The 26675-nt window shown below is 42.5% G+C and overlaps 2 protein-coding genes across 3 annotated transcripts; both read right to left on the reverse strand.

The window, feature by feature from the left end:
• Positions 1–114: 114 nt before the first annotated feature.
• On the reverse strand, positions 115–13353 carry ncoa6 (nuclear receptor coactivator 6). The gene is made up of 17 exons (XM_039799508.1): positions 13233–13353; positions 12120–12445; positions 11656–11811; positions 11387–11509; positions 11078–11203; positions 10146–10976; positions 9862–9993; positions 6703–8041; positions 6471–6589; positions 5876–6327; positions 5505–5744; positions 2330–5372; positions 1677–1733; positions 1491–1521; positions 986–1027; positions 616–749; positions 115–501 (listed from the first exon to the last, which is right to left on the reverse strand). The coding sequence occupies exons 2-17, from the start codon at positions 12403–12405 to the stop codon at positions 455–457; spliced, it is 7158 nt and encodes a 2385-aa protein (XP_039655442.1). The 5' UTR covers positions 12406–12445; positions 13233–13353; the 3' UTR covers positions 115–454.
• A 313-nt stretch (positions 13354–13666) lies between these two features.
• Positions 13667–25218, reverse strand: LOC120558485 (glutathione hydrolase 7). Of its 2 annotated transcripts, none has more exons than XM_039799503.1 (16): positions 25088–25218; positions 24028–24655; positions 22438–22664; positions 22090–22241; positions 21878–21995; positions 21678–21745; positions 21057–21130; positions 20710–20903; positions 19043–19130; positions 18643–18770; positions 18462–18550; positions 18199–18351; positions 17961–18075; positions 17706–17843; positions 17461–17560; positions 13667–15654 (listed from the first exon to the last, which is right to left on the reverse strand). In XM_039799503.1, the coding sequence occupies exons 2-16, from the start codon at positions 24245–24247 to the stop codon at positions 15482–15484; spliced, it is 2037 nt and encodes a 678-aa protein (XP_039655437.1). In that variant the 5' UTR covers positions 24248–24655; positions 25088–25218; the 3' UTR covers positions 13667–15481. The 2 variants fall into 2 exon arrangements, with proteins under 2 accessions (XP_039655437.1, XP_039655438.1); XM_039799504.1 differs by having other exon boundaries at positions 15482–15654; positions 25126–25218.
• Positions 25219–26675: the final 1457 nt, after the last annotated feature.

Genomic DNA, 26675 nt, shown 5'->3' on the forward strand with positions numbered 1-26675 from the left:
TAGTGCTTTTCAATAATACAGTACATTAATGCAGTTCTGGTAGGAATTAGCAAACAGAGACTGCCCTTAAAATGATCAGCAACCTAATGACAACACATTAATCATTTTACACAGTTTCACAGAACAAAAAGCAGTAGAAAATTTAATTCAGTTTTACAACATAATTATACAATCATGGCAAACTCCATTATCAGTCTTCACGATTAATCCAGCATTTAATATAAAAAGCACATTCCCACAAACACATACGCTATTGCACACATTCTAACTACAATCTCACATAATAGCATTGACAAAACAATAGCATAATTCTTTTTAAAACAATCTGTACATGGTTTCTTCCTCCATTGAAAATTCATAATCTGGGACAGAGAAACCAATATCAACTGATTCACAGCAGGAAACAAAAAACATTTACAGTACAGTTCATAGGTTGCCACAACTGGAGTTGTGCCTATTTCGACTTCCTTCGTTTGGCCTGGGTGGGGCTTGCTCCAGTTTCTGTTAAAAAGCGTATACAAGTGTATTAGGGAAAAGGTAGTAATGCCATGTGTATAGATTAGGCATATTGATACGTATTCTGTCTTTAAAGCTGCTTGTATGTGTTTACGTTACCTTTTACAGCAGCACTGGTGCCAGGCCTGGCTGATCTCTTCCTAATGCCGCTGTCTGCTACTGGCTCTTCCTCCACCTCCTTCTCTGCCCGGGAGCTGCGTCTGCTCGGTCCCTTGGGCTTCTCCACAGCAGCCCTGGGAGGACCAGACAGAAAAACAACCACAAGGAAGGAAGGACAACACAAGGATGTTACTAAAGATGCAAGTGTGTGAGTTAACTCTGCTCTACTCAGAGAAAGATATAATACCACTCAGGACTCTGCTGTTTTTCCTCGTCTACCACAGATGCTGTCCGTCTTCATCCCGACAGCATCCACTACGTCGACATGACTGCTTGTGTCTTTGCAGCACAAACATGTTAAAATACATACCTTGGGACTAAGTTGATGGGCGTCTTTCTTTTCTTTGCCCATCTGTGATAGAAGTGGAAAAACAGCGGCAAACTGTAAACTGTGCTGAACAAACATGGCTTCACTTCCCCACCATATATATGACAAACCCCAGGAAAAGAGAAGTGGCTATAAAAGGTCAGTGGAGTGGTGCAATTTGATTTGTGATAGGTTGTTCTTCGTTTACACTTCTGACATGCATTTGAATATTTATATTGTTGCATGCCAATCATACATACCAAGTGCTGAGGCCACGTGGCTCATTGTTTTCGCCATGTACCTCCTTGGACAACCAAATGAACTCCCTGAGTTTCAGTACAGTTAGAAATGTCTAAGCATTTCCCCTTCAAGAGCACAGGACTTAAGACTAGGCCAACTTTTCAGAGATCAATAGTAACTCCCTTCATAGACCGCAGCACATGAAGCATTACACAGCTAATCAACAACACCGTAGTTAAAAGAATACAAATGTTACAAGGAATCTTACCCCTGCTCAGAACCTGTCAAGACCTCTTCACCTGAACAGGACAAAAACAAGAGTTAATGTTATGCCACCTAGTCCCAAGTAGCTCATATAAGATAATATGGAATTGTTCTATTTAATATTAAATACACATAATAAGCGTTTTTTTTTTTTTTAACAACTTCTTAAAACAAAGATGACCACACTTACCCATCTTCTCACTGGCAACAGGTTCCTGGGCCTGTGGGACATCTTGTTGAATAGGTGCTGGGAAAAAGGATAAAATAGTTCAACTGACACATTTGAATATGTAACACAAATTATTAGTTAGGAATATGTATCACTTATTGCTCAACTAAAACCACATATAGAGTGGCTTTGTAAATGTATATAAGGTGTTGAGCAGAAGGCTTGTGCAACTGTCTCTCCTCCACTGTCACCCCCAGTTAGCAAAGGTTTTGCACAAAGCAATAATTTTCCTTTCTAAAACAAGAAAATAAAAACAGAAAAAAAAAAACAGGTCGGGAATACTAAATTATTTTTGTGAATGTACAAACCCAGGAAAGCTTAATACTTAAGATTGCATGACACTTGCTTGACCTTACTAAGGACCATGGCCAAAATATGGTCATTATCCGGTTTACTTAACCTTGACTTTGGGTCAAATTGACCCGTTTTCAATTTTTCTTTTATATCATAAAATATGGGACGTAGAAATAAGCGCTGAAAATGTAAAGAAGAACATTTTTACAATTTAAAATGTTGGAAAAAGCAAAAAAACTGTGAAAAAAAGGCGTCAAAAATGTCGGAAAAAAACAAGGTTGACGGGAAGACAACACAAGGGTTAATAGTTGTGCATTTACCTGGGGTGGTCTGAGTGGTTTCAGCAGATACAGCAGCTGGCAACATGGGGGGCTCTGTAGCTGGAGGGTCAGGCTGAGCTGGTGACACTCTGGGGTTAGCAACTGGAGAGGATGTGGTAGGGGCAACCTTCAGAGCAGCTCCAGATCCAGGAACAACGGACGGTACGGGACTTTGTACGGGAGCAACCGTAGAGAGGGTAGCAGAAGAGACACCTGTGGTAGCACCAACTACAGTGACAATAGGAGCTTGAGAAGTTACAGCCTGGCTTGAGAGTGAAGCTGGTGCAGGCACTGGAGCCTGGGTAACAATCTGAGTAGGAACAGCCACTTGGCCAGGAACTGGGATTGGAGAGGAGACAGCAGGTGGAGTGTTTGGAGTAGCAGCAGTAGTAGTTTGAGGAGCTAGTGTCTCAATCTGAATGGCAGGACTAGCAGGAGGATGAAAGCTCTGTGGTGGCACAGCTCCGGAGGGCCCCTGCGCAGACCTTTCTACAGGACTCTGCTGGGAGTCCGCTGTACCAGAAATAGCTACAGCAGCCTGTCCAGGTTTACTTTTCAGCTGGGCAGTGGGAGATGGCGACATGGGGCTCTTTCGAATAGTGTTAGCAGCCCCAGGACTAGAGCAGAGAGGAGGAGAAGCCAGGGGTGGCTGAAAGGGAGATGTTGCTGAAGGGGTTGGATGGGGAGATGGCTGCCGGACTGGAGGAATAGGTTTCTGAGCAAAACCTGCCTCACCTAGATTTTCAGTTTTGGGAGCCCCTGGGTTCATTTGCTTGGGAACTGGGGGAGTACCAACCGGGACTGATGAGGACACACTAGTGGCAATCTGGACCTGTCCAACAGCACTTCTGGTAGACTGAGTGCTGGTCATGTTAGACAATGAGGACTGGGTAGAGCTTGGGGCAGAAGAAAGTTGGAGGTTTGTAGTGGACACTTGGATAGGCCCCACCATGGTGACTGACTGTGATACCATTGTGGTATTGGGAGCCACAGATGCACCTGGGACCTGGAAAATTGGGTTGATAAATACAGGGGTGGTGGTGATAAACTGAGGAGGTCGGGGGACAGGGGCCTGCTGCTGGATGTCCTGAGGTCTAATGTTCTTGTTAGGGACAGCCACCATGGTGGAGACCATGGATGTGGGTGCCTGGGGAGTGGGGGCAGAGGTGGAGGTGATCGGGTTAGAGGTGACAAACACAGTTATCTGGCTGGGGGAAATTGTGCTAGAAGAGGCAGGGATCTGTATGACTGAGTTAACACTTGTCACAGGTTTAGGACTAGGGCTTGGTTTTAGAGCTGAACTGGCTGAGTTTAGAGCTGAGCTGGCTGGGTTTAAAGCAGAGCTGGAGTTTGAACTGGTACTAACAGTCGAGGCAGGACTGCTCTGACCGGAAGTGACTGGGTTGGGGATTACACTTGTGGTTGCATTAGTGTTAGTACTGAGAGTGGGGCAGAGGGTAGGTGTTGGGTTTATATTTGGACTGGGATTGACACCAAGATTGGAGATGGGGTTTTGGCTAAGGCTGGGGGTAGTATTAGAGGTCCTGTTAGGGCTAGACTGCGAGCTGGAAATTGAAGCAGGCTGCAAATTAGGACTGCTGGTAGGGATTTTTACAGCAGGTATGGGTTTAGCTTCCGACTCATTTATAGTGGCAGTGGAAGTGACAGCAGCTGACGTATCTGTACTCTGGGAATTACTGTGGAGTGGTCTCTCTAGATCCAAAGCAGACTTAGGGCTGTCCTTCCCCATAACATCCCTACCAGTATTACTCTGTATGGGCCGAAGAGGCATGTTTGGGATACCAGAGTTATCCAGTAGCTGGTTGAGGGAGGTTGGAGCTGACCTGAGAGTAGGTGAGACCTCAGAGTCCTGCATAGATGCTGTGTGTGCTGGGTGCCTCTCAACTGTACCAGCCTGCAGTTCCAAGTCAGGTTTAGGATGCTGAGGCATTGGGAAACGAGGACTTGCCATTCTGGGAGCTGATAACTCCCTCAAAGACTGTGGCTGGGGCATCTGTCGCTGCTCTGCGGTCATCATTCCCTGACTTTCCCTGGCTCCCTCAGCAGGGTTACCTTGCATCCCATGGAAGGGGCTCTGGGTCTGCGGTGTCTCCATGGCCCCACTCACTTGTGAAGGCATAGATACTGGACTTGGGGGTACTGAGGTAGGGCTTAGCATCATGGTTTGCCCCTGAGGGTTGACCAACTGCTGCTGCTGGGGGGGAGGGCAGTTGATGGACATCTTTGTCCCCTTTTGTCTCCCTGGACTTGGGGTGGCTGACTTACGGCTAGAGGCTGGACTTGACCTCCGACTATTACTAGGACTTGCCCTCTTTCCCTGCCCTCCAGTCTGCCTGTCCTGTTTAGTGCCAGTGCCTCCTACTCCAGTGCCAGTAGAGAAAGGCTGCTGACTGTTATTAGTGTTATTTCCACCCACAGTGCCATTGTTGTTGTTCCCTGGTAAAGTTAAGCTAGGAGGGGCCTGTCCAATTGCTTTCAGAGTTGTTGGGTTAAGACCTTGCTGATCAAATCCCCTGTTTAGGTTAGGCTGCCTGGGAGGCAGAGGAATGTTGATTTTGGGAGGAAACAGCCCTGCAATAGAGGCATTTAGCCTCTCAGGTGAAAGGTTGATTTCGGAGGGCTCAGTACTGGGTGGACGATTAGTTGGGGTGAGAGGATGGTGGTATGGCCTGGGGCTGGCTCTGTTGGGGGTTTTTGGCCTGGAGCTCTGTGAGGTTGTGGGGACATTGGGGAAATGAAGGCCAGGCATGGGGCCTCCTGGCTGAGGCTGACTTGGTAATTGTTGCTGGGGACTGGCTCCAGTATGCTGGGCCATTGTTGATGGACCAGGGCCTTGCTTCATCATGTGAGCGTTGGAGCCCTGATTGGCCATCATCTGTTGGGTTCCATTCCCAGGCTGCAACCCAATTTCGGGGCCACCAGGCCTGTCCTGCTTCGGGTGCGACCCTGCAATAGCCTCTTCAGTTCCAGTGCCTTGAGGACCTGCATCAGGATGGGACATTCTTCGTGCAGCACCTGCAAGCTAGAAAGGACAACAAATACAGTGTACAGTTTACACATAAGAAAATAAGTAGTGCACTCACAAGTAAAATTCAAATCATGAGACGTGAATGTCAGGATTATGTTTACATATGCTGGAGCACATGGCCCTCACCTGTGGGTTCACCATCAGGGGCATCCCTCTGGCTTTGTCAGGTGACAGCGGTACCCCTCCATGTCCTTGAAGGCTGATCATTACAGGCATGTTGCCTTGCTGTGAGACTGGGAGCCTCTGCACCTCAGGTGGATTGCCCATGCCCCTAGGAGTGAGCTGCCCTCCTGGGGGGATGGACATGCGATTCTTTGCCTGCTCTTGCTGCATCTTCAGCATCATCATCATCTGCTGTTGTTGTTGCTAAAATGCAAAATGGGGATCACCATGAAGCATAATTAGATAAGCTGTTGTGTTCATAACAAACAAACAATCATTATCATGTTCATTAAGGAACATAATAATAATAATAATAATAATAATAATAATAATACCTGCTGTTGCAGGTGTGGTTGTTGAGTTTGCTGTTGCTGTAGCTGATGAGGGTGCATCTGGGGCTGGCCTTGACCCGAAGTCTGTGGCCCCGTCATCCCCTGTTGCCCTTGAGCATTCTGGAGACCCTGCATCTGCTGCATCTGTTGCATCTGCTGTTGTTGCTGCATCTGCTGTTGTTGTTGTTGTTGTTGTAATTGTTGCTGCTGTTGCTGTATTTGCTGCTGTTGCATTTGTTGTTGTATTTGTTGCTGCTGCTGCATTTGTTGTTGCTGTATCTGCTGCTGTTGCATGTGCTGCATTTGTTGTTGTTGTTGTTGTTGTTGTTGTTGTTGTTGTTGCTGCTGCTGCTGTTGTTGCTGCTGCTGCTGCTGCTGCTGCTGCTGCTGTTGCTGCATAAACTGCATGGGTACCTGCTGCAATACTCTCTGGTCTGCAGGTTGGCCAGGAAAGCCTAGGTAAAGTGTAGAGAGGCATAGATATAAAAATTGGACTCAAGTACACATTTTGACAAGTAAAGCATACTGTAAAGTTACTACTACAAATGAAAAAGCAGATACAAAATAATTGCCAAAATTGATTAATTCTGTCATTTACCCGCAGGCCTGTTGGCAAAATCAGGGAGTTTCTGGCCAGAGTTATCTAAACCCAAACTCTGTTCACCACCCAGATTTGGTAGTTCGGAATCCTCCATGCCAGCAGCCACATCAAGACCACTAAGAGAAAAAAATAGGTGACACTGAATCAATGAATTAATGTAACAGTGATACAACATACTTCAACTGTCCACCATGGTAAAAACAAACCTGTAAGAAATACAAATTATTACCCAAGTCCCTCTACTTGCTGTTGTCCCTCTCCCTCTTTGGGCTTCTTCTTTCGTGCTGGTTTCTTCTTTTTGGGTTTGGCCTGATTGCCCCCCCCTGCTCCCTGTTTTCCTCCTGGCCCAAACTGGCTGGCTGAGATATCACTCTGCAGCAGGTTGACAAGCAGTGGGCTAGTCAGGGTTACATCCTTGTTGACGGGAAAGCCTCCTGGCTGTACACAGGGTCCCCCCATTGGCATCTGACCTGGGAACTGTGGGTTAAAGTTCATGCCATGTCCTGCAAAGTGGCCATTTCCCATCTGCATGTGCTGAGGGCCCCCCATCATGCCTTGCTGCTGCTGTGCCTGCATATCAGGGACCATCTGTTGGACCCCCAAGTCCCCTGTCCCACTATTAGGATCTCCCAAAGGATGTGGGTGTTGTTGAGCTGCCTGCTGTTGCAACATGGCCTGTTGCTGTTGTTTCTGCTGCTGCTGCTGCTGCTGTAACTGCTGCTGTTGCAACTGTTGTTGGATAAGAGGATGACCTGCAGGGAGCCTCATCTGTTGCCCATGCATGCCCATAGCTTGATTAGGATTACCAGCAATAGGAACCTGGGGTTGTTGCTGGTTCATCTGCTGGTGTTGTTGTTGTTGTTGTTGTTGCTGCTGCTGCTGCTGCTGTAGCTGCTGCAACTGGTGCTGTTGCTGCTGCTGTAATTGCTGTTGTTGGAGTTGAGCCATTTGCTGCTGCTGTTGTGGAGTCATCTGCTGTGGTACAACCTGGCCCTGGAACTGAGCCATGTTACCTGGAACGTTTGGAGCAGCGCCACGAATCATCTGGCCAGGCATAACCCCAGCTGGAATCTTGCCTCCAAATGCCTGCTTGTTGCCTTGCATCTGATTGGCAACCATTTGTTCCATCATGGAGTTTTGTTGCTGTTGTTGCTGTTGTTGTTGCTGTTGTTGTTGCTGTTGTTGTTGCTGCTGTAGGAGCATGGCCTGGTGCCCTTGGCCTCCAACCATCTGACCCTGCCCATGCATCACCCCCTGGCCTTGCTGAGGCATCATTTGCTTGGGTGGGGTCATCCCTCCTCTCTGCCCTTGACTGAGGGGCCTTGAAAGGACAGTCTGACCTCCACCCTGGCCTTGAACCTTCTGGCTGGGGGAGGAAGACACGGGCTGGACCTGATGCTGGAGGCCCATCATCTGGGTCTGGAGGCCAGGCTGTTGCTGGCCCATAATAGGCCCAGCGGTTGTACCAGGGGGCAGACCTGCCATGCTACTTTGTACACCCATAACATTGGGTTGGGCATGGGGTGGACCCTGCATTGAGTTTGGTGTGGAGGCTGAAGGCGGAGCTCCTGATGTAAAATGGAGAGGGAAAATATTTTATATATATATATATATATATATATATATATATATACACACACACACACACACACACACACACACACACACACACACACACACACACACACACATATATACACATACATACACACACATACATACATATTTTAAATAATATATTTTTTAAATCACTTTAATGGGTTTTGCAACAGGTTATAAGCTATTATGCCTTCTGCTAACTGCATGTTAAGACATGGCATGTCAAATGAGGCTGTTGACACATCATAGCAGTTCATTAAATCTAAATGTCAACAACCAACAGACTGCAGAGCTGGGACTTTAAGAGTTAAGTATTATTATTAGCAAAGTATTAATATATATAGTTTTAAAGTGATAAAAACACTTGGTGGCTAATGACCAAGTGGAGTGTCTTCTTTAAATTTTCCTAAAACAGCAACAAAATGTACCACTAGCACCAATTCTTCCAAGTACACTAATGTTGTTTCATGTGACAATTCTGCAATCTTGATGTGTTTGTGTTATGAATGTTACTCTGACAGTGTTGCGTTACCACCACAAGAAACAGCATGGGGTAAAATATTATAGTGATACTCTAAATTAAGCTAATTTAACTAAATCTAACTATCAAGGAATGAATGTGTGTGTGTGTGTGTGGGCACGTGCACGTGTGAGTGAGTGACTGAGTGAGTGGGTGTGTGCGTCAGTCCGGCTTGTCCGTCATTCGATTTTGTCTCCAATGAGATTGCGTGTCAAAATGTTGTGCAGTGTGGACACGCATTTATTAATAATACACTTTGAATAAACCATAGGGAGCGCTCTGTGCAGAAGCGGGGCTTTTCAGGGCTCTGCGAACTGACTAAGTGGCAACCTCCGGTGCTGAAAAATGAATTCAATGCTAAAGTGCCAAAATCGGTAGTGCATATTATGCATACTTAAGGGCGTGTTGCTTTGAGTGACAGGTAGGCTGCCGTCACAGGAGGGGAGCATACACTGTAGGCTTCATTCAGCCCACCTCAGCTTCATCCACGCTCCACCTCTTTGCCCATTTTTGGATTAGCCGACGGCAGGCACTGCCAAGCTGGCGACCAAGAAAGACCATTGCCGAGCGTGAAGTTGTTTGGATCAGCGGGTTTCAAGAAAGCTGCATGCAGCAAAACAATCAACCTGTTCTGAACCTGCATGTTTTCAACAGGCATTGCACTAATAATTCTAAATATAATATGATCACTTTAAAGTTTGTTTGTTTTAAGCTACTCAATTCTCAAGTCTACGGTGAACTGAAAACATTACTAATCTAAAATAATACTAGATTAAGCTGTGATTCCTGATGTTGGTAGTTAATATGGCTGGTAAACTGATGACCCATTGCAGTTTATTATTTTTAAATTAGGCCACTAGCTGCAGTGTCAACAATCTTCTGTCCTGGTGATAACAATTCATATTTGCCGATCTCAAACTTCAGGTCTACAACTATTCATTTTGCCATTACTATTAAATAATACAATTATAAATTAATTTTAAGCATGGTTATATAATTGCTGTTTTCTGTGGGGAAAAACCTAAATCTTTATGTATTTCAGTGGTTACTAGTTTTGTAGAAGTTAACCGCATATAGGAGATGCGGTAGTGCGTCAGTAGCCATGTCATTGTTTTTCCAGCAGTTTTCATCAGTCAAAGAGCATATCATGACAAAGAATAGTTTATATCTCAAATTGTAAAATATCTTGCCTCAGTACATGCAATTGTCACATGTAATAGGGATAATTGCCAAAAATGTTTGTGCATGCGTAAACAGCAAATCTTTTACCTGTGTGAGTCATTGCTTGGCTGCTCTGTAGCTGCTGACTGGCTCCTCCGCCAGGGGTTCCTGCAGTGCTGGCACTCACCTGACCTTGGACAAAGTTTGGGTTTGGAAAGCCCATGGGACGCTTTTGCATGCCTGTAATCAGTATTCATTGATTTTGTTATTGTAGACATCAGAGTACTTAAAAATCCCATAATAAGGCATATAAATGGGCAAAAAACACGAACGAAAAAGTTTTTTAATTTACATTTGAGCCTACCAAGAAACTGTTACCAACTGTAACCCACCTGGGTGAACTTGGGCCCCAGGCTGTCCATGCTGGGGCATTCCCATGAATCCTTGTTGCATGTTACCCTGTTGGCCGAGGGCTACTCTTCCTGGTGATCCAACGCCCTGGGGAAAACCCTGTGGAGTTGTAGGTCTCTGAGCCATCATGGGAGGAGTCCCAGGTGAACCCTGCTGAAAAGGAGACGAGGAGGAACCCGGGGACTTGGCAGTGAGGTTGCCCTGCGGTCCAGAAGTTGGTGGAAGTGGTGGAGGGGGTCTGGGTGGTCCTGCAACACCACCAGGGCCAGCCTGTGGGCCTTTAGGCTGGGGGGCGGCAAACTGGCCAACTCCTGTCTGCTGCTGTTGTTGTTGTAATTGTCCCTGTCCCATGGCATTGAATACCTGCCCAGCCTGCTGGCTGCCAAATGGGTAAGGGGGTGGAGGGTGGCTGGGAGTTTGAACTGTAGCAAGGGAGGGTGGACGTTGAACCATTTGGGCTTGGGGTGGGGGCTTTCGCCAAGCAGGGCCTCCTTGGGCAGCTGGTGGCTGGAGGACCCCAGAGGGCAACTGGTTCCAGCCAGGAGGCACAGCCATCTGGCCCGATGGGTTGAATGGAGGTCTAGGTCCAAGCTGGGAGAGCTGAGCTTGCTGCTGGGCCTGTTGCTGTTGTTGCTGTTGGTGATGTTGTTGTTGAAGCTGCTGCAGTGCAACAGGGTTGAGTGGTCTCCCACCCTGCATGTGATGGGCAGCCTGAGGAGGCATTGGGCCTGAGACATGGGGACCGGCCTGTTGGTGGTGAAGTTGCTGTTGCTGCTGAACTGACATGCCTGGCATCATTGGATCCATAACATCTGTAGGAGAGGAGGATGCAGATTTTCCATTATTGTACTGTCCAAACTGTAAGATATTCAAAATTACATCATTTATCATTTGACGTACAAGAAACAAAGACCTGAACCTGTCTGTGAAGATGGTCTCGGAACACGAGGATGCATCTGTCCACTGCTGCCTGGTACCATAGCCTGACCTCCAATGCCAGGCCCAGTGGGAACCATTGTTGGATTAGCCATCCTAACCCCTATTATGAAAAATATGTGCATATTTAATCACTTTAAACCCTCAACAGAAATAAAAAAGAGAAAACAATCAATGTATCACTCCTACTACTAAACAAACTATTGTCCAATATGCAAGCACAGTTTCAGTCTAGTTGGTATACTGTGTATAGAGACAACGTGTAATGAATTCAGTAAAGTAATACCTGGACCAGGCTGACCTGGAAAGCCAACATCCATTCTCATCTGGCCAGGTGCTCCAATTGGTCCATTCACTCTGACTTCTTGTACTCTATTTGGTCCCACAGCCACATTGATGGACCCTTCCCCTGAACAACAATAGAGGGAACATGTATAATTAACCTTTATTAGGGCCTAGCTTGTATGCTTTATTCTTAAGTGCCACAGACAGATAAAACATTGTCTCTTGCATAGTGTTTTAAAGTGACATGGAGCTTGAAGGCTGTGCAGTTACCTTCTATCTGCACTGAGAGAATCCCCAGGTCTCTGAGCTGCTGCTGGTTGTTCTGGGCCAACAGTCTGAGTCGCTCAGCAGCATCCCGAGGAATGTTGAAGGTAACACGCACGCTGTTCCACGGCTCCACATGCTGTGGCCGTAGCCTCTCCGAGCCTAAAAGAGGGACATTTAATGGATCCAAGTTACAATTGCAGTGTATACAAGATGGAGAAAAAAACCTAACCCTAAGGAAAGGATGGACACACAAAACTCCTGCTGGGAAATACAATAGCACACAGAAATCAGGACATGTTGCAATTGTTTACAACAAACAAACAAAAAGATCTTCACTGTAAACGTGAAAACAAATCTCTGAGAATTGTCAGTATGTATATATATATATATAAGCAGTTAAGGTCTAAAACAAACACATGCATGTACTGTTTTTTCTCCCCAACGTAAATTAGAATTAAACAACTAACCCATATCAAGCATGTTTGGTATCCCACTGAGGATAGTGTCAAGTTTTTGAATGAAGTCCTCGTCCTCCATATTCCCTTGAAAGGCAACAAAAACTGTAAAATCGTCTCCCTCCTCGCAGTTTTCTTCCGTGCCATCTTGCGTGTTGTCTTTCTCCTCTTCGGTTACTGTGCCTCCATGGCAACTGTCATCATCCTCCCCAACACCAGAGTCCCTGTCGGAATCATTATCAGGTTCCAGGTACTCAGTCCTCTGGGACAGCGGAGGTGGGGTACGTCGATGCGCCATCCTCCCCTCTTACTAGGAGTGGCGTTTCAACAGTTTTATGCTGAAATTGCACATAGGAGAGACACAAATCACTAGTCCATCCTATAAAACACTAGTGACAGTCAAAAAAAACGACAGAGCTGACAAAGTAAAGTGGATACTATCAGTATTGGAGTAACGTTAGTAAAAAATTGTAGATCAGATTCCAGATAAACGATTATACGTTACTTCACTGCAAGTTTCAGGTGAGACAAGGTCCAATACAAAAATGTATTCTTTCCTTTTGTTAATCCACGTCAAGTAAATAGATGACGTTATCTCAGTAACGTTAACAACACACCTCTACGTTAGTGACATCACTGTGACGATGCTAAACTTATAACAGCAGACATGATGTGCATGTCAAATAACGTTAAAGTTACATTGTATAAATCCACTACCCTAACCGGTGGGCAGCTTGGTTAACATGATCGGCCCAGCAGTAGCACGGGCCTTAGCGCAAACATAAGCTAACGAAACGAAATCTAAATCGGCAGGGAGAACACAAATATCCCGAAACGTTATCCCATGTCATTGTGCATTTCAATGCCGATAAGAATAACACTTACAATTCAAATCAATACGTTTCTAGCAGTTATCGCACTATGAAAGAGGATAAAAATGAATGTCAAGGCGGTTCCTGCTGGCTTCATCGAAAGCTCCAGTTAGCAAACGTTAGCTAGGTAGCACTGCAGTTAATTCATTATGAATGCATTAAAATACAACTTTTTGGCTTCCAAATTCGTTAGCTTTAACTTGCTACATATCATCAGCAGTATATTCCGCACGAAAAGAAGCAAAAGCCTTACCACATATATTCATCTGAAAATAAATTCGACCAGTCGACATCTGCTAGCCAGATTAGCTAACAAAACATGAACCACAAGCAAATCAGAAACGATGTCAAGGTAGCGAAAAATACTATTTCCGGTAGTGCTTGCCAAAATAAAATCCCAATTGAGGAAGAAGCAACATCCCTTTGAGAAAAGAAAAAACAAAACACTTAAGTTATATTATCAAGAATTAATAGTATGTAGTTAAAAAAACAAATCCAGTCACGTTCCCTCCAAACGTCGCCTTTGCTAAATGAAAGCATCACATTTCTATTTATATTCCAATTATTGGATCCTTGTATCAAATTATTGTAAGCATTTCTGTTTAGCTAAGCCTTTAAAGACTTGTTTTCTGAAATTAATTCAAAGTTTACAGTATTCTATGGTCCTTGAAGCTAACCAAGTGTGTATTTTAGTTGGATCCATATCAGAATCAGCTTTAATGGTAAATGTTCACACGTACAGGGAATTTGATTGCCTTTTTGTTGCTCTCAAAGTACACACAAAAACAGACGGCTTAAAACAAGGTAAACAAAAATTTGACTACTATGTACATATACATTTGTATGTATAAAAAGTGTACAAACAAATATCTGCACAATTTTAAAAGCCCAGTGTTCAACGTTAGGATGTGTGCAAACATTTTATTTCTTGGATTTGGACAATGCTGATTTTAATTAAAATCTGATACCAATGCACATGGACGAAATCAAACAGGTTCAGGTTTTGTGCAAATGCGTGCCTGAATGCATGTTATTCTACAGTACAGGAAACAAGCATCAACAGTCAAATTGCACTAGTGCCCAACAACAACAAAGACAATAAGGTTAAGGGCTCGTTTGATCAGTCAGCATGTGCCATTCTGCATTCAAATTGAACCACTTTTAGAATGCAACGCTTTAGAAAAGCTGTTTGTTCTTACTTCAAATATGCTACCTAAAATAATTACACAAGTACACAAAAATAAACACCCTTACAACAGCCTTTTCTAAAATGAGCTGATTGAAGGCATTGAGTTACAACAGTAGAAATAATGTATACAGCCCAACAAATATTCATATAAAAATAGACAGATTACATTCAATCCATCTGTAAATAATTATATTATTCCCATTCTTACTAAATAAAAATCTTAAATGAGAACAAAATCATGCGACAACTAAAATTTCATAAATTATATCTTTAAATACACGTATTCTATAATTAGCAATATTTAACACCTGTGAAACTGAAGCAAATCCTCTTGTATAAGGAAATCAATGGATAGTTCTGAATGACGTATCTTGTGTTAATAATGCGTTAGTCTGAACACGGTCCCAAAGAGCCATTGATTGTTCTTAACAGTTACAACTCCAGCAGCTGTACCAAACAACACCACAGTTACACACACCATACAAAGAGCAGGGTTGTCATTTTCTAGTTTAGGTGTGACAATGTATGGCTTAATCTGTGGTTTAAATATTATTACCTTCACCATTTCACATGATCGTATGCGTTATTTCAAATGATGGTGAAATGCAGTGGATGAGTTGAAAAGCAGAAAGGTGGAGGACCATGCACGTGTTGTGAATGGTGACTCAATGGTGTGGCATCATTGCTTTTTCTCATGTCTGCCCTTTCTTGCAAAGAATCCTTTTGTTCATCATTCGAATGTCCTGATCAGTACATCACAGGCCAAAAACTGTCACTCAACATTGTGAAAATAGCTTCCCAAGGCCATTACACTTTTCTACTTCCTTTCTCTAATGTTAACTAAGCAAATCCACTCTAAACTTCTTGAGTATATTGCTTCCTTTAAGTGGAGCTGGCGGGCATCAGATCTACTGCTCTGCGTAATATAGGTTGGCTGCAGACTTCGACTGATGTCATTAAGTGATGGACGTACATTTTGAACACTATCTACACTGCAACTGAACGTTACTTGAGGCTGTGAGAAAAAGGGCATACCAACATCGGTATGTGAGATGGTGATCCTTTGTAGTTTTCTGTGAGTCAGCTAAAAAAATCTATTGCATCACATCAAGATTCCTACAAGGTCATCTCAGACAAAGCTGCATGTATTTTTGTTGACTGTTTTTTTCTGTCAAACAACCATACTTTGCCATTAACTTATGTTTAGTGTATTAAGTGTTGAGCAGCCTCCTTACTCCCTCACTAACCATCAATCATACCGTGTTACTTTTATCCTTTCTTAATTATGTGCAAGTAGGGGGCAAGGGGGTACACTAGGGCATGTTGGACATAGTGAGAGCGGAGGCATCAGCGCTACGGGGGTCTTTCACCCCTATGATGAGGTCATTGGTTCTCCGGGTGCCCTCCACCATTGAGAGAACATCTCTCCTCTCCACCTTGTGACCTTTGGCCTGCAGCAGCTCCACATCTTCGTCTAGAAACTTAGCTGTAGGAGAGAAAAGAGGAGGATGATGATCTCAGGCTAGCGGGAAGAATGGACAATGAGGAATACTTGTCAAACCGATTAATCTGCTAACGGAAAATAACACTCGGAGTGAGTTCAACAGGTGTAGCAATCCCAGTGTGTTCGGACTGTATGTCTAGGAGGGTTTTTAACGCATGCAGGTCATAGTATATCATGTTTAAAACCAAACATACACCCAGTAGCCTTTTACCAAGTACCATGATCAGATTATATTTAGATTAGGGGTGGTACGGTTCACAAAACCCACGGTTCGGTTTGTATCACGGTTTTAGGGTCACGGTTTTCGGTTCTTTACGGTTCTTGTTATTTTTTCTTTTAATCTTTAACACTCCAGAATATACTTCAGCATATGATATATAGCTAAAATTAGCATATTGAATGCATGTTGCACAAAACATGCACACAGTGGCAGTTCTATATATTGTTTTATTTCATCATAGGTACCATGAAATCCAAAATATTCCCCACACACCAGACTATAAACGACGCTGGCGCATCCTCCAGCTCCGGTCAGCCTCTCTCCCACTTGACATTTCTGCATGTGACGTGACGTGACCTGCAGCGGCACCCCACTCCACTTGAGGAGCGGTCGGCTCGGTGTCTCTCAAAATCTGACGAAAATCTTTTAAACTGACCTTTGTCGATCTGAAATGAAGACAGATTCAGCAACTGCATGGCCTATTTCTCGCTTAAAAGGTTTTCAGAAACACGTTTCGGTGAACTATTTTAGTACAATATGAGATCGTATTCTGAACGAGCCGCCATGACAGTCTGTTTTGAAATTAGGGACCAGCCAGACCCATGTGACGCGATCGTCCAATCAGCTGCCATGGGTTGCGTTTGTCACGCCCATCCCGCTCGTCATTTCCAGTAACTGTTTTAACATAGGTGTCGAAAGTGGGCACTACGGCAGTAAGAGGTTAGTGCCCATTAACAGTGTACTGACGAACCGTGCGGTACACACACGCTCCGAACCGAGACTAGCGAACCGAGCGGTTCGGGTGTTTTTTCATGAACCGTACCATCCCTAATTTAGATCTCACCCAGATCCAAAACAACCTGATCTGTACTATGATCATGTACCAGAAATTGATATATCTCACTCATAGAGCGAGAAAGAAGTGCGATTTCAAGAAGGTATTTTACTCTGCCATGGAAACCCTACACCTGCCACCTTTGGTTTTGATGACAATAAAAAAAGGTACTTGCTGCCTTCCCAGCTACTCATCTCAAAAAAGGTGATCTGATGACAATGTAAATACTGGTACAAGGGCATTATTGGATTTAGGGATGCAACTAACGATTATTTTCATTGTCGTTAATCTGCCGATTATTTTCTCGATTAATCGATTAGTTGTTTGGTCTATAAAATGTCAGAAAATGGTGAAAAAAATGGTGAAAAAAACAGTTATAGAGGAGTGAAAAAAAAAAAAAACTAGAAAATATTTACATTTAAGAAGCTGAAATCAGAGAATTTTTCTTCATGAAAAATTACTGAAACCGATTAACCGATCAAAATAGTTGCTGATTAATTTAATAGTCGACAACTAATCCACTGATCGAGTCATCTTTGCAGCTCTAATTTGATTGTTCTTTAACTAGATGGCATATACTGTTGCATATTGCATGTTAATAGCAGGAAATGACAATTTAAATTGAAAATAAAGTCAAAAAGCCAATCTGCCCAAAACACTGCAATCATAGCTTCAGAAGGGACTTATATTTGGACCAAACTACATTATGGCTGCATCAGTAGGGAAAACTCACAGTCCACCAGGAGGATGTTGGGCTTCAGCTGCGGGTGGAGTCTTCCGTATGCTAAGCTGTCACTCATATTTTTACGCGAAGACAGAACATTCATCAGCACCTGTGAAGGATCAAATAAAATAATTAGATATACAGTATAGAATAACATAGAACGATACAGTATATTTTCACACGGATAAAAAATAAAAATAAAAAATAAATAAATCAATCATTCATTTAACAAATTCTTCCAGTAATTGAATAACCTGTGTGATGCCACTGAGAGCTTTCTCTCCATTGGAAGATCCAACGGCCACATATGTGCCACATAACCCCACGGCAGGCCTCACTGCTGTGGGCATCAGGAAGGACATGGGCCTCTTCCCAGGCTGGAGGCTGTTAAGCTACAGCAAAAGAACACAAAAACCATGAGGAATGAGAGCAGCTACAGAAAAAAATATTTCAATAAGAAATAATTTAATACTGCAATCAAATAAAAAGAAGAGAGAATGCACAATTACTGGGTTAGGTGATGAGCCCTGTGTTTTATTAGGCCAGGAGAAGTCCAGGATCTGGCTATTCAAGAGGATTCCTGAAGGACTCACGATCCCGCTGCCAAATGGTTTGTTCAGAGAGCTAAAAACAGCCACAAGTAAAAAGCTCTTAGTTTACTTTCCTAGTGATATCAACCCTCTATTAACTGTCACTGGGATCTGTTTCAGCAACGTGCATTAGCAGTTAAATTAAAGTATGATGTACCTCATGATTGACACGATGTGGTCGTCCGGGCCCATGACCACGACCTGGGAAGCTGTTGCACCCGTCTCCAAGGTAAATGATTGAGCGTAATGGCCGACAGGGAAGGTCTGAGAGTCGTTGATCATCTGGCGGAGTAGGGAAGCCTGTGATTTACTTGGAGATGGGAACAACAAAGGGCAGGGTTCAACGAAAATGCCTTTTTGAATTAGGGTGGACAATGGACATACACATTACATGTTTAAAGATGATATGGGGATATCTACCTCAGCATCATGGTGACAATCTCTGAGACAGAAGGTTCATACATGGGGTCACCCAGCCTACTAGCGAAGGCAAGAGCTATCTTTACAGCCTGGAGGAGTAACGCAAAATTAATACTTGAGTCAAATTCATACAAATAACTGCTCTTTATGCTGTATAGGGGTGAAGCAGTTAGTATACTACCTCTGCAATCCAGTGGAAGGTGTGGTTCCTGGGCACCTGACTGGTGATGTTGTAGCCTTCCAGGATGTTTAGAGCAGTGATCAAGGCAACACCTGCATGTGGGGCCGGGGCCGCCATCACGTGGTGTCCTTCAGAAACACGAACACATTATTTAGATTAAGATTAAACATTTTGACAATTCCTATTGTGATATGGACTAATTGCACGGGCAAAATAAAATGGCATAAAGAATGAAGCTGATAATATATCCAATATATAAATAAAAATACATAAAAATGATGCATAATGAAAACTATTGTGGGAGTAGGTGGAAGTTTAGAAGAGTTTAGCCCCACCCACTTAACAGTTTTCAGAGTCTTCCTCAAACATCTCTAAAGTAAATAGTACAACATATATTTACCTTGATAAATGATCTCTGCTGGCTGCTGTAAGACGGTGCTGTAGTTTCCAAAGTCATCCTCTGTGAGCACCCCACCTCTTGCTTGTACCTTATTAAAAATGCATAATGAGTTAAAATTGTACATTGATCTCTCATTTTATTATCAAATATTTCAGTCATCTGACCCTTAATGGATACTTGATTATATTCTACAAGTCCAAATTTAATAACATGTATTTACTTTTTAAACAAATTAAAGTTTTGAATGAATTCCAGGACACATCTTTTGGTTACATCAGTTATGTGACTAGGGCTGGGCGATAAAACGATAACGATATGTATCGCGATAGACACGTAATCAATATCAATAGAAAATGCGTTCGATAAAACGTTCGATAACTTGTTTTTCTTCTTCGGAAGAAACCAGAAGTTGCGAAGCAAGTTTGGTTGCATGAACAAAGGCACTCACTCTCTGGTAACCTAGCAACGTAGGCAGTGACACTCTAACAGCCAATCATGTAACAGTATCAAGTTTGGTTGCGCCACATCGCTGTCTCGTGTTGGATTTTACCATTCTACAATAACCAAACCGGCGGCGTGGAGTGATAAGTGGAAAGTGAGTGCCGCAGCGAGCGAGGGAATTGTTGATAAAACAGGAAAAGTCAGTATGACAGTTTTGGGGATTTTATAAGTCTGACCGTATTCCCCCCAACACTACCGCAAACTTGTTTTACCACCTTAGCCGCGCTCACACTTTGGAGCACAGCCGTATTCGCCAGCAACATCCAACAACATCTGCAGCTGCTACACCGCACAAGCAGCAGACCGCCATGGAGAGGTACTCTGCATCAGCGCCTTACTAAACGCTACAAAGAAGTAACGGAGGCAGACGTGCTGAGCACTGTCCAGAAGCCAGGTTACCAACCTAGCACTAAACCTGCAGAAAATAGTTCTTCTCAGGTTTCAGGTTTCTCTATGTTTATATTTAACACTTTGCACCATTTTATTACACCTTATTAAGCAGTTCTTACTTATTCTTTCTTCACTGTGATTTTAGACTTATGTTTACATTTTAATTATTTGAGTGGTTTCCATGGTTGTGTTGACATTTCTGCTTTTATAACTGAGGGGATTATAATCAGAGGAAGGTTAAGTTTAAAATAAAAATGTTTAAATTTAATATATTTTTCTCCTGGTCCTTATTTTAAATAGGTCATAAAAAATATCAATAATTATCGATATCGACCGATATGAAACACTTATATCGTGATACAGTTTTCAGCCATATCGCCCAGCCCTATATGTGACCCAGATAATGTATATAATATGCAAAGAACTAATGATTAAATAAAATGATTGTGTTTGTGTTGAACTGCATGTTAACTACAAATACTAACTTTACCAACTCTGGCTTTGTTTTATTAAATGACTATGTGTAACTAATAACTACCATCTTTGAACCTTTCCTTTAGACCACAGAATTATGGTCATTATAAACTGACATTATGTTTGTCACATTACAACAATACTGAATTATTACATAACCCTAGCCAAAATGTAAAAAGCAGAAGTGAAAGGGACTAAAAGTGACTCCCCATGGATCTATGCAAATTGTATGAATACTTATATAATCATAGTCATATAACCAGAGTTGGAGACAGGAAAAAAAAAAAAAGATTCTCCCTTACTGCTGCTGCCATTTCCTGCGTCAGGTTTCCACTGTAGAACTCCGATATCCCCTTAACTGCAACAGCATCCAAGATGGCTGCTAAATCAAGACGCCTGGTAAAAATCCCGGAGAGGGGAGCCTGGCCATTGGGAAGGAACAAATCCCGAAATGCATCCGACATGTTTTGGTCCTTAACTTTAGCCAGAGCTTCAGCTAGGGGGAGAGAAAGGAAAGGAAGATGAGCTCACACCTAATATTTATATGACTTCACTGGGGCCGGGCGATAATGTTGGTGTCCTTTAATAGCAGTGTCATTAGTCGCAGGGACTATACCCAGTGGTTTGTACAACATTACACTATACCTACCTAGTTCATGAGTAACATTAAATCCATTTCGAGCCACTTCTGCTGCCATGGTAACCACATCCTTCCACGGCATTCTGGAGAGTTCAAAAGTCATGAAAGATTGGCTTAGTTAAGAAATGTTTAAAACTCATATGTACACTCTGAACTCATCAAAAATCTAAGAGATTTTTGTGCCAAAATAATAATCCACAATATTTTAGTACAACACTCGACAGTGCAAGTTAGTTAGCTCTGTAACATCATCCTCTTACCAGCTGAGGTGTCAGGACAATGATAATTACACAGCAAACAGAGTAATTGCAGCCCAACACGCTTGCTAAAAACAACGTATTTTCTTTTAAAACAGCTGGTGATTCTTTCACTATAAGATCTCACTCCTTTAGCTCTCAGAGCAGACATAAAAATAAGCTTTTGCTATTATAATAAAAACTGGAGGAAAATAATAGATTAGGTTATATTTATAAGTGGCATTTGAAACACAGGTGTGCCACAAATAATATCAAAGGAAGGAATGTAGAAAAAAAAAAAACAGCATGAGGACTATGATTGTATGGCATGGAGAAAGATTGAACAAATAAAAATAGTATTACATTAAAGTTATAGATATTATAGTTACCTTACCTGCCATACAACTGGTGTGCCTGATGCATCCCACTGAGCATGCCTGGTACTCCCACCAGCAGGCCCGGCTGAAATGCAACAGCAAGAACAGGGTGTACACATTAACCCCAGTACTAAACAATATCAATAAGAATGTCTTCGGTCCTCATCCATGACATCTTACGGTAAGAAAAGGATACTCCAGAAAAGAAACGACTTACATTTAGATCAAGGTTTGTCTGCAGCATCTCCTCGTGGATGGCAGATGGTGCCGTCTCTCTGAAGTCAATGACCCTCGTCTCGTTCTTACGGATGTCATGCACCAACATAACTCCACCACTAAACATCAACAGAGCATCAAAGGATTTAAAAGCTCCATATTCAACCCTGTTTAAGAACCTAAGTGGTAGTCCTGTTCAGAAGATAATCTTACCCTCCAATACCAGAAGTGTGAGGGTGGACAATTCCCAAACAAAGGGCAGCAGTGATGGCAGCATCAACGCTGGAGCCCTGTTTCTCAAGAATGTCAAAGCCAAGAGATGTACACTGGGCCACATCTGTCACCACTGCCCCTTGGTTAAAGATCTTAACAAGAAACAGGAGAACAAAGCAGGAATTTAGAGATTGTCTATAAGCCTTTAAACTGACTTGGGCTTGTGTGGGAGGACGTGAGAGAAGCATGTAGAATTACTCATAATCATCTGTAGTTATTTGAGAAAAGCAACACTATTGTAACATGGTTACAAAAGTACAACTCAGGTAACACATATGCAACCCCAACCTGTGGATCTCCAAAGTAGATCTGCATGATGAGAGCTACAGTGACTCCTGTGGCGAAGGTGAGACAAGCTGTGATGATGACTGTCAGTCCATCTCGCTGACAGGCACAGTCTTCTGTAAAGGGGTCTCTGGTGGTCTCCCGCAGAGATGCAATATCATGGCTAGCCAGGTCCGAAGCGGAGGATGGGAGACGCTGGAGGCGAGCGGTCTTCAGAAACACATCTGGGTCTGGGACATAAAACAACAAAAACAAAATAAACCAAAATGCTTAGATTGAACAGCAAAGAGCAATATGCTCTGTTCTCTCACAACAAACTTCATAAAAAGAAATGTGTCAGTTTGAAGTAGCCATGCTTACTGGAGGATTGACGAAAAAAAAACATTTCTGGATTCTGCATGCATGGAATCCAGTTGGCACCTTTGTAGTTCAAATATGTAACCATTTTGATAATCGATCAGTCATTTAGAATTCCAAACAATTCTGATTCCAGTATGAGGATTTGCTGCTTTTCTCTGTCATCATACATGATATTAAATCAAATATATACAGTACAGGCCAAAAGTTTGGACACACCTTCTCATTCAATGCGTTTCTTTATTTTCATGACTATTTACATTGTAGATTCTCACTGAAGGTATCAAAACTATGAATGAACACATATGGAATTATGTACTTAAACAAAAAATAACTGAAAACATGTCTTATATTTTAGATTCTTCAAAGTAGCCACCCTTTGCTTTTTTTGATAACTCTGCAAACCCTTGGTGTTCTCTCAATGAGCGTCATGAGGTAGTCACCTGAAATGTTTTTCACTTCACACGTGTACCTTGTCAGGGTTAATTAGTGGAATTTTTTCCCTTATTAATAAAAAAGCAAAGGGCGGCTACTTTGAAGAATCTAAAATATAAGACATGTTTTCAGTTATTTCACACTTTTATGTTAAGTACATAATTCCATATGTGTTCATTCATAGTTTTGATGCCTTCAGTGAGAATCTACAATGTAAACAGTCATGAAAATAAAAAGGAAACACATTGAATGAGAAGGTGTGTCCAAACTTTTGGCCTGTACTGTATACTGTAAAGATGTTTTACTGTTGATTGTACAAACTAGACATTTGAGGATATCACCTTGGGCTCTAGGGAAACTAACTAACTTCTAGGGAAACTAACTTTTTTTTTTAACATTTAATAGATTTATGGTTAAAGGAGTATTTTAAAGCTGGAAAGAGGATCTTTTCATAAAAATGGGCTGTCTATGCAATTTGAGCTGGGAGATGAGCATGGAGATCTGGGCCCTGGCAAGATGGAGGAAAGTTTACCATAGTTAATTTACACATACTACCCACATTGTTATGATACAAGGCTGGTTGAAAATCGACAAAGTATCCCTTTAATTGAGAAAATAATTGGGCAATTATTTGAAATTAAAAATAATTATTAGTTGCAGCCCTAGTTCAACTCCAACCTTTAGAAATAAATTTGTGACTAATGAGGAGTGCAAACAACTCCGGAGATTTGACTGAGAAACAATGCTGCTCTATGAATCCAAATCCTGCGGAAGGTAGATTGTCTGACCTGGCTGACTCACCTGTATCTTGCTCACTCAGGACATTGTCATCCTCTTTGCGCAATCTTAGGGTGTGTTCCGCAGACAGTGTGTCGTCCTCTGGCAGCCTGGGGAAGCTGGTGATGCTCATGTAGTCCACCGGAGAGTAGGCACTCCCCAGGATTGTCTCCGGATTGGCATCTTTATCTGCCACACATCCACTTGGGTACCCTGCCACAATTTCAGGAGCAGGGCTGTGCATGACTACGGTTTATCCTGCAGTTAACCTATCTTTATCTTAGGATGTGAGGGAGTTAGGGCAGGATATCCATATTCCAGTCACATGTGTTTCTTGTCTGGGATAATTAGTCACACACCTGCTACTGTCATCCAGATGAAAAATCCCTGTAATATGCCTTTATGGACCACTGTTGCTGTGGTGCTAAGGAATTACTGCATCTACAGTACTTGATGGGATTATTAATATCCAAGTAAATCCCAACTCCCCAACAAGCATATGTAGTTTTTCCTTGTATGATATAACAACCCTTACTACAATATCTCTGCAGTTTTTACTTCTTAAGGGAATATTTTTGATAGGCCAAGACACGGGTGTTTAAGTTCGTTAGCTCCGATGATGATGCACTTTTCCAGTCATGTAGGCTGCCACCTGCAGAAGATAAACAATGTAACGTTAGGTCAACTGGATTTCAGCAAGAAATTTCCTTAGAGAAGCATTTGTCTGTCTTGAGGATGTGTCCTTTTATTTACATGGCCATTACACTAGGTAAACATAACGTTAGGCTAACATTACCGCAAATATTGAGATGCGACAATATGTTTGCATCAGTCTATCTATGATGCCGAAAAGTGGTAAACTACATTCACATTGACATTATATTTTAAAACAACAGCATTATTACCGTTTAAAACCCAAACACAGAGATAAACCCCCGAAGCGCTAGCTAGCAGTTACGCCAACGTTACTTGTGATGTCTGTTGACCGGTTTACCGCTGTCACAAGCTAGCTAACACGTCTTTCTGTTAATTCCGCACAAACGTGCGGTTACAAAGAGCTCAAAGCGACGTTAATGTTACTTACCGTTGTCGGGAAATGCGTGCAGTCAAATAAAAACAAACCTTGACGGTGTTATGTTGGGGATTTTGAACATGGCAGGTGAGATGCGATGAGAGGAGCCTCTCCGTCACCACGACTACACAAGAGCTCCTGACCTGATTCACGCAACCACACGGCAGAATGTTAGCTTCATGTTACAGCTCAGTAAAACCGGTAAGACTTGTTAGGTAAAATAGCCAACTAGAATTTTAGTTCATGTTTCACTGTTTGTGACCTAAAGACCACGAGCAACCTGGAAGGATTTACATGTATAACTCACGAGGAAATATTCTTAAATTACACATATTGACATAGAATGTGCGGGTGATGCCTGTTGTACCAATATCAGACTTACTTCATAGTAAACTGCGTTGGGACCAAAAGAGCCACTACACACAATCCCCTCTTCTCCAGCACAGATGCTTCTAGTTATAGACCTTTTTCACGGCAGACATGTTGACATGTCATAGTAGGAAAAGCACAGGTGTATTCAAAACCATTACTGATGGCTGCATTCCACTTAGGAGAGGTACTGGTATTGGGCATGCTGACTCACTGAAATAGCTTACTGGGACACTTGATGGAATGGAGCCATCGTTAAGGTTATCAATTTCCGCTGTGCTTTTCCTACTATGACAAGTCAAAATGTCTGCTGTGAAAAAGGTCAATTTCCAGTCCAGTATGACAGTGTAATGGGAAAACTCTCCCAGGACACAGGCCCTCTGAGTCTTAATACTGGTGAAGCGGATAGACAGGTCAGGTCTGAATAGCCTACCTGCTCCAATTACAAACCTTCTGTCCCTCCCTTTTCTTTTCTTGTTCCTCCACTTTTCAGTGGCAGAAGATCATCTACAGTTTCAATTGACAGTGGAGAATACTAATACTGATTCCTCAACAGGATATTGTTTTACCTGCTTCAATCCACAGAAAGGCAGTAACACTACAGGGGAACTCAACAACATGATGTCTCAGCACAACACAATGTTGGAGCACTCTGCTGCAAAAATAGATCTTATTCTTATTCTATAATTTGCTTGTTTACACCTAATCACTAATCAATCAATCAATCAATCAATCAATCAATCAACTTTTCTCATAGTTTGCTTACTTTTAATGTATTCCTCTTTCAAGCCACAATAAGTCCGTGTTGTGCATGATATCACCCCGTCCATATTCATTCCACACAGTAGGCTTTATTTACACTTACCACACCCGTCTGTTCACCTCTTCCCTTTTTGCATACTGTAAACTTCCGCCTACTTTTACACAGTCATCTACAAGGTGGACAGTGAATCTAACAAAATACGTGTACATAAGTACAATTGTTAGGTACTTGCACTTTACTGAGTACTACCATTTATTCACTCCATGTTTTTTTAATATTCTACTTTACTTAACATATAGTAGGTCTACTTATTACTCCACTGCATTTATTTAACAGCTAAAGAGTTACTTACACCAGTTTGTATTTAAATATAAACTATATAAATATAAATTATATATAAACTCGTCACTGGTAAATCTGCATCAATGTAAACTAAAATTAACAAAAATTAGCACTCTCTTGACCAGC

Source organism: Perca fluviatilis, chromosome 5, assembly GCF_010015445.1.
Source record: "Perca fluviatilis chromosome 5, GENO_Pfluv_1.0, whole genome shotgun sequence".
Lineage (NCBI taxonomy): Eukaryota > Metazoa > Chordata > Actinopteri > Perciformes > Percidae > Perca > Perca fluviatilis.